This window comes from Camelina sativa, chromosome 5 (assembly GCF_000633955.1).
Source record: "Camelina sativa cultivar DH55 chromosome 5, Cs, whole genome shotgun sequence".
NCBI classification, from domain to species: Eukaryota; Viridiplantae; Streptophyta; class Magnoliopsida; order Brassicales; family Brassicaceae; genus Camelina; species Camelina sativa.
Window position 1 is genome coordinate 225,951 of NC_025689.1, and position 7,652 is coordinate 233,602.

Below are 7,652 nucleotides of genomic sequence, written 5' to 3' on the forward strand. Positions count from 1 at the left end.
AGTCAGACGCCGATTGATCTCTCTATATGATCCTTTTCATTATGTCTAGGAAACTGTTGATAATATCAGAAAGCATTTCTCTTTCCTTAGATCATAATGATTTCCATGGACACCACGCCGCTGCTGTCAATCATTCCTATCTTGCTTACGTTGGACCGGGACCGAGAACTAGCGAGAACAACAACAACACTGATGATCATCCCTCCTGGATCAGCCACCCTAACGATCACTTTCACCAGCTTGCTGTTGCTCCCCAGTATCATCATCATCATCATCATCATCATCATTCCCCATCGTTTTCTCTACCCGGTTCTCAGGTCGTTGATGGTGAAAATGACTCTTCAGCAGCACGTGGCATATCTTACCCACACCCATTTCTTTTTAGTCACCGGTTAGTTATTTTGAACTCCATATTGCTCTCAAACTTTTTGCAGAGTGGTTTACAATATACTTTTTTTGGTTGATTTTGGGCAATGTAGGTCTAATCAAAGAACCTCACCAGCAATTAACAGTCACCAAGGAAGTAGCAACCAAATGCGCGAACACCTTCATACACAACATCATCATGTTTTTAATCATCCGAGGCAACATCATGCCGCCAATGGTCCCACTCTCGCATCGCCTCTCATCTCTGTGTCAAGAAGGGGATTACCACCACCACCGCCACCGATGCCGGATCAGAACGTTGGATTCTTTGTTTATCCACCACCAAGCTCATCAGGTGGACACCTTGAACCAGAAACCGATCAATTTCATGGTTGGGAGAGAGATTGGTTTCCACATTTCCCTGTCCCTTCGAATCACCGCGCAATCTCTAGCTTATGGCCGAGACACTACTGAGATCAGATGTTGTTGTGTCTGAACTCTGAAGTCGCCTGGAAGAATTCTATCAGGCTTATGAACAATGTATAAAAGAAAACTGGGGACTTGTTTGATGGATCAAAACTTGTTTATGATGTAACTATAACTGGTTTCCAATGTACATTGTGAGCTTTCCAAGAATCGTTGTTGTTACTAATTACACACAAGAATCTTGCCAAAATTCAGGAAGTTAAGTTAACCCTCGTTCCGGAGGGAAGCTGAAGAATGTTCCACATAATTCAGGTGAAAAGAGTATATGTCTTAAGGGAGGTGTGTTGCAACTCAAAGTTGTTGAGAATATTAATTTCAAAAGAAAGCAGAACACCATTGGACAAACTGAAAAAACAATCAAAGCGATCTGAGATTTTGTTTGGAAAAACAAGATACAAAATCTTCCCATGAACCTTTAAACATCATTGGATAAGTTGCAAACTGTAAAACAATAATGAAAGCGTTTTGAGATTCTGTATTGAACAAGATACAAATCTTCCCATGAACCTTATTAATTCTTCTCCGGAATCGAATGAAAAAGCATATATGGATGAGGATCATTGACTAGTGATGGGTATGAGTCCCATCCCCGGCATCTTCACCTTTCCTGGAAGCTGCTCTTAGTTTACGCTGCTCCTCCTTGTATATCCTGTTCCTTCTTTGAAACTGCAACAGGTGCATCATAACACATTATGAACCACACCGACCTACTAGTTAAAAATATGCTCACTGCATCTTCATACCAAGTAAAGGAAGCAGCACTACTGTATTGCTTCTAGTAATACAGTATATTAATAAGGGAGCCGTGTAATTACAGAAACAGTAGCATCAAAAGAGAAGAGATTGGCCTTTTTTAATTCGAGAAATGACTAATCTTATATACATACACAGTAGATTTAAACAAAGAAGAAGACAAGCAGCAGAGGCTTCTGATAAGAATCGTAATCTAGAGACTAGTTTGTTACTTACTCATAATAACTCGGAGGTGAGTTGGGTAAGTTACAGAACCAAGAGGAAACAATCAATGTCAATGAATTAGAGGTATTAAGGAACGAATTTGCAGACACAGATGCATCTAAAATTCAAAAGAAACCAACGCGTTTCCCAAAATGATGGTTCGACCTGATCTAGGATTTGCCAAGCATGGGATCTAGACATAAGAATGAATCAGACTGATCTAGAAACGGAGAAAAAGGAATCGCCCCGGGAGGGGGTACCTCTTTGGAATGGTGGAGACACTCGAGGTAATCTTCACGGAGAAGAGTACAATCTTTGGGCTCTCTGCAATGAGACATACACTCACTGAAATCCATCCAGAAATCGTAGCATCTCCCTTTGTTTCCTGTGATTCCCCATCCCGACGCCATTTTTGTCCCCTCCCAATTTCCTCCCAACAGAAAGAAAGAAATGTTTTCGTCAAACTTCAACGAATACGGTTCGGTTCGGGTCACCCGATCCATCCATCCATCCATCCCCTTAATGGACTTTCAGTTAGTGTTGGGCTATTATTTAGCGGCCCATTTTAATTCAAAGTCTCTTTTTCCTTTTTTTCAATTCATTTTTTTCATTGGCGGTACTTTTTTTTGCCCATGTTTTATACGCCCCCTTCCTTAGTGGGACCCAAATGATTCGTGGCAAGCTCTCCAGTGTGCGTGAAAGCACCATACACCCGCACACGTTTGACTAGTCAGACTATACTCAACGAATCAGAATTGAGAGATCTACGCTTTCTACATAAAGCTTACCGTATGCGCGTCGCACCGAATCATCGCTCCCCCAAAAAACCCACTGAAAGCGTCGAGACTCGAGAGACGGAGGTGATTGACAGTACTACTAGTCATACCAGAGAGACTAGCCTCTCTGCTGCCCAGCCCAGCCTACAAGAGAGAGAGAGAGAGAGAGAGCAGTCGAGTTTTTTTTTTCCGTACGACAACAATGGCGGTTTCTTCACCGACTTCGTCTTCTTCCTCTTCGGAATCCTTACCTCTGCCTTCCCCTAACTTCGCCTCGCTTCCGATTATGGCGATGAAGAAGAGAATCGTCGAGAAAATCCTCGAGAATCGTGTCACTCTCATCGTCGGCGATCCTGGATGCGGTACGTGCCTCTCCTTTGCCTTGTTGTTTCTCTTATTCTTCTTCTCTTTATATACTCTGTTCTGTTCCCTTTGCTCGGAGACGAGTTTCTTTATCTGCGTTTCTCTTTGTTTTTTTTTTTCTATAGAAATACTCTGTGTGCTCTTAGGGTTTCTATTTCTTTATTTTCTTTCTCATAGGGTTTTTTTTTTTTTATGTATCACACAAGGTTTTGAATATTTTGGTTGTTTCATTTGATTCGTTTGTGTCTTACGTATAAAATCGGAATTAGTAAAAACAACTAGGGCCATATTTAGCTTCCCTGCGCCTTTAAACTGGATTTCCTATTCATCTTAGCCTCAGTGTGGTTGGTTACTTTGTCCTTCTTTGTTTGTTTCAGGGAAGAGTTCACAAGTCCCACAGTTCCTTCTGGAAGCAAACATGGCTCCCATTTTGTGTACACAGCCACGGAGGTTTGCGGTTGTAGCTGTTGCTAAGATGGTTGCTAAATCTCGCAACTCTGATTTAGGTGGTGAAATTGGTTACCACATTGGCCATTCTAAGATTTTGACCGAAGGGTAACTATATCATTTTCTTCATCTTCTACGTACCCATTTTATACAACAGTACCTCCTTTTATGTTTCTTCTATAGTTTTCCGGATAAATGCAGTCTGATTATATTTCGCTTTTTTCTTCCCTTATTGATGACTTTTGTGCAATTATTCTCTTCTTGTTGCATGCACTGCAGGTCGAAAATTCTCTTCAAAACTGCTGGAGTTCTGTTGGATGAAATGCTAGACAAAGGGTTGAATGCACTCAAGTACAAGGTTATCATTCTTGATGAAGTCCATGAAAGATCTGTGGAGTCCGATCTTGTTCTTGTCTGTGTTAAGCAGTTTCTCATGAAGAACAACGACCTCAGGTTATTACCCTTTTCCTTAACATTATGTACTTCTTTTACTGGTTCTTAAACTATTCCACGTGCTTGTCTTCGCTGATGTTTTATACTATTCCGATTCAACAGTGTTATTACCTACAACGTTTGTATTGAGAGGTCGCGGTGATGTGATCTTTTTACAGGGTGGTCTTGATGTCTGCAACTGCTGATATAACACGGTACAGAGACTACTTTAAAGAACTCGGCAGGGGTGAACGCGTTGAAGTAGTTGCTATTCCTAGCCCTGACCAAAGAAAAATCTTCCAGAGGAGAGTATTATATCTTGAGCAGGTTATGTTTTTTGAGATTTGTTGCTCTTTATGAGACTATCTAATTAATTTCTTCTTTTTTTGACCGCAAGTCTTTCCAAGCTAATTAAATGTGACATGGTTCGTGTAACAGGTTGCAGGATTGCTTGGTGTCAGTACTGATTTGTCAGCTTACTGTCCTGGTCCAAGTCCTTCTTCAGCTGATACTGAAATCAAACCTGAACTGCAGAATCTTATTCATGATCTCATCTTATATATCCATGAAAAGGAACCAGACATTGAGAAGAGTATTTTGGTTTTCCTTCCAACATACTACTCACTTGAGCAGCAATGGTATCAATTGAAACCTTTCCACGCATCTTTTGAGGTTCACATATTGCACCGAAGCATTGACACGGAGAAAGCCTTGGCAGCTATGAAGATATGCAGATCCCGCCGCAAGGTTTCTCTTTTAACTTTCCATGTTTCTTCTTCCTTGAGAGTTGTGCATTAATTTTGTGTCCTACTGGTGAGAGGAACCCAACTGAAGTATAAATAACTAGAGAATATATGTTTACAAGTGTAGGGTGTTGAATTGCTTGTGTGTTCCGACAGCTTTTTGTTGACCATATGGGTTAATTGACTGGTGTATTTTTCAGTAGTTGATGAGATGATAAATTTGTACCTTCCATCTCAGCTTCCCTAAAATTGAACACGTTGTTGTTCGTTTTAGACTAGAGGACTTTTCATATTATTGGGGAGACATCAAACTCGTAATGATGCAATGAGTTGCAACTATCATTTTGTGACTTCAATGATTTCATAGTTATATAAACTTTCCAAATTACTGTTTTCAGGTAATATTGGCTACAAATATTGCGGAATCTTCGGTAACAATACCCAAAGTAGCGTATGTCATTGACTCGTGCCGGTCTCTGCAAGTGTTCTGGGATGGACTCAGAAAAAGAGACGCAGTTCAACTTGTTTGGGTCTCTAAATCTCAGGTATTGCTGGAATTCACCATTTATGGAAGAAAAATGGATGTCCTAAATGTTTCTTTTGTGGAGTTATAGGCTGAGCAACGTAGAGGGAGGACAGGTCGAACATGTGATGGTGAGGTGTATCGCCTGGTGCCGAGTGCATTTTTTAACAAGCTTGAAGAACATGAGCCCCCGGCTATACTTAAGCTGTCATTGAGACAACAAGTTCTCCATATTTGCTGCACAGAATCCAGAGCCATTAATGACGCAAATGGTAATAATGTTAGAATTGTTTAGACAATGCTTGACTTCTTTTAAGTAGACGATGTCAAACTTGGGTTAGGTAATAAGGATAGTCAGTTTAGCTAGATCTTACGCTACTGCATAAGTACCTTTCACATGAGTTCCTATTATATGTTCATGTCTGGTGTAAGACTGCTCTGTAGATATAGTTAACAATGAGGTACCTTAGATGAAGCTAATGGTGGAAATATTCATTTCGTTATTCGTAAAGAGTGAGTGCATGTTTGCTTTAGAAATAGAATAGATAGAATCTAAAAGATAGTATCCAAAATGTTTTTGCGTCTGGCTAATCAGACTCCGTCAGTTGAATTGAGTGTAATTCTTTTCTATATCTTAGCGTTGCTGGCAAAAGCTATGGATCCACCAGAGCCAGATGTCATTGATGATGCATTAAGTATGCTATTAAGCATACGAGCATTGCAGAAATCGCATAGGGGTCGTTACGAGCCCACATTTTATGGACGGTTGCTTGCTAGCTTCCCATTGTCCTTTGATGCATCTATTCTGGTCGTCAAGTTTGGTGAAATGGGAATGCTAAGAGAAGGGATTCTGTTAGGTGTCCTGATGGATACCCAACCGCTTCCTATCAGTCATCCTTTTGGAGATGATTCACTGGTATGTCCTATTGATGGATTTATCTGCAGTTCTGCACCTCTTTTAGATCATGATCTTAATCATCTACTATCCCTATGTCTTCTTTTACAGTTTCTAGAGTATGTTGACCACTATTTTGGTGGTAGCAAGACCATTTCTGTTGGGCGGAGGGAGGTGGTACTCATGGCAAACTTTTGTGCTTTTCAGTTTTGGCAGCGTGTCTTTAAGGTAAATAAAATAGTTTTGCCATATTCCCAAGGATACCAGCTTCTATTCTTGATGATCTTACCAATGTTTCTCTCCTTGAAGGACAAGCATCGTCTTGAAAACTTGAAACAACTTCTGTCAAAAGAGAAAGACAAAGATCCCAAGTTGAAGTTTTCTGAGATGGAACAAGAATGGTGTGATCTCCACAATATTATCCCTTCATCTTTCCATCATGTGTCTGAGATGAGTAAGTTCATGGCACTTCTTCGATTCTTTTTTATGGCTTTCCCATTTTACTCATGAAAAAACAATTTTAGAGACACCTAAACGTGGTAATAGCCCGTTTTAGCTTCTTCATTTTCTTCTAACCTTTAACTTAAATTTTGCCTGTTTTACAGATGAAGATATACTTGGCTCATTTCATCGTTTCAGACCTCAATTCATCAGTTCTTCTGATTCTCTAACAACCTATTACAATCCAAATGAATTTGATCACACATGCTATATTGAGTGCCAACCCAGTGAAGGTATATATCTACACTCTGAGGAGGAAGATAACAATCAATCACCTCCTGAAGTAAGAAAATGTGTATCGGTGCCGTTTGTTCCTCCTAACGCATTCCAAGCTAATGCTATTGCAAAAACAATGGCCAGCATAATCAAAGAGGTATTCATTTGCCAACCTTGTCTCGTGTATCTAGTATTGGCGTACATGCTTTTCAATCTTCAATTTTTCAATGATAAGAGTGGGAGAGCTGGAAACAATGTTTCTTCTTTACAGCATATTGATGTTTTACTGTTTCCATCTGCCATAGATAAGAACTCAGGGCACACCATCTGAATCTGATAATGACCATGGAGCAATCGAACCTGAGGATTACATTGAGAATGGAGAGGCCCCAGTCTGTGTATATTTCCTGAATGGATTTTGCAACCGTGGTGACCAGTGCACGTTCAGTCATATTCTTCAGTCAACAAGACCAGCCTGCAAATTTTTCGCGTCATTGCAGGTGCATTGCGTTACCATTCTAGTTGGGGTTATCTTTAGTGTCTGTGCTGATTTTTCGGTTTTGCAGGGGTGTCGATATGGAGACTCGTGTTTGTATTCACATGTCATGCAAAGACGGACAAAATCATACTCTCCCCCTCCCCAATGCCTTCCAGAAGGAGATGACTCTTCCACATCGCCTCTGCTGGATTTGTTTCCAACTTCTTCTGAGGGGTGTATCCTTGTGTTTGATGACTCTGACATGCATTTCACATCAAGTATAGCCAATAGGTATCCGTCCTGGAAGATACTCTCCACATCATCTACATCAGAGACGCTGTTTTGTGATTCATCACTTGCCGACACAAGAATCTTCTGGGGTCTGAATCATCCCTACCAGACCATCATCTCAAAAGCAGGAGGGGAGAACCCAATCCCGTGGAAGGAAGTGAAATGCGTGCTGTGGTTC

At 40.6% G+C, this 7,652-nt stretch overlaps 2 protein-coding genes and 1 pseudogene across 2 annotated transcripts in view; 2 read left to right on the forward strand and 1 right to left on the reverse strand.

Moving 5' to 3' along the window:
- Positions 1–1,018, forward strand: part of LOC104784530 — a 2,564-nt gene extending 1,546 nt beyond the window's left edge. The window contains exons 4-5 of the mRNA XM_010509560.2: positions 50–391; positions 480–1,018. Coding sequence (XP_010507862.1) covers positions 50–391; positions 480–840 — 703 coding nt within the window. The 3' untranslated portion in view covers positions 841–1,018. The remainder of the gene's footprint in view (positions 1–49; positions 392–479) is intronic.
- LOC104784531 lies at positions 1,199–2,316 on the reverse strand (annotated as a pseudogene).
- Positions 2,681–7,652, forward strand: part of LOC104788718 (DExH-box ATP-dependent RNA helicase DExH8) — a 6,094-nt gene continuing 1,122 nt past the window's right edge. Inside the window, exons 1-13 of the mRNA XM_019245153.1 lie at positions 2,681–2,947; positions 3,326–3,503; positions 3,675–3,848; positions 4,007–4,154; positions 4,266–4,574; positions 4,969–5,115; positions 5,185–5,365; positions 5,732–6,009; positions 6,100–6,216; positions 6,298–6,442; positions 6,594–6,862; positions 7,011–7,205; positions 7,272–7,648. Coding sequence (XP_019100698.1) covers positions 2,788–2,947; positions 3,326–3,503; positions 3,675–3,848; positions 4,007–4,154; positions 4,266–4,574; positions 4,969–5,115; positions 5,185–5,365; positions 5,732–6,009; positions 6,100–6,216; positions 6,298–6,442; positions 6,594–6,862; positions 7,011–7,205; positions 7,272–7,648 — 2,678 coding nt within the window. The 5' untranslated portion in view covers positions 2,681–2,787. The remainder of the gene's footprint in view (positions 2,948–3,325; positions 3,504–3,674; positions 3,849–4,006; positions 4,155–4,265; positions 4,575–4,968; positions 5,116–5,184; positions 5,366–5,731; positions 6,010–6,099; positions 6,217–6,297; positions 6,443–6,593; positions 6,863–7,010; positions 7,206–7,271; positions 7,649–7,652) is intronic.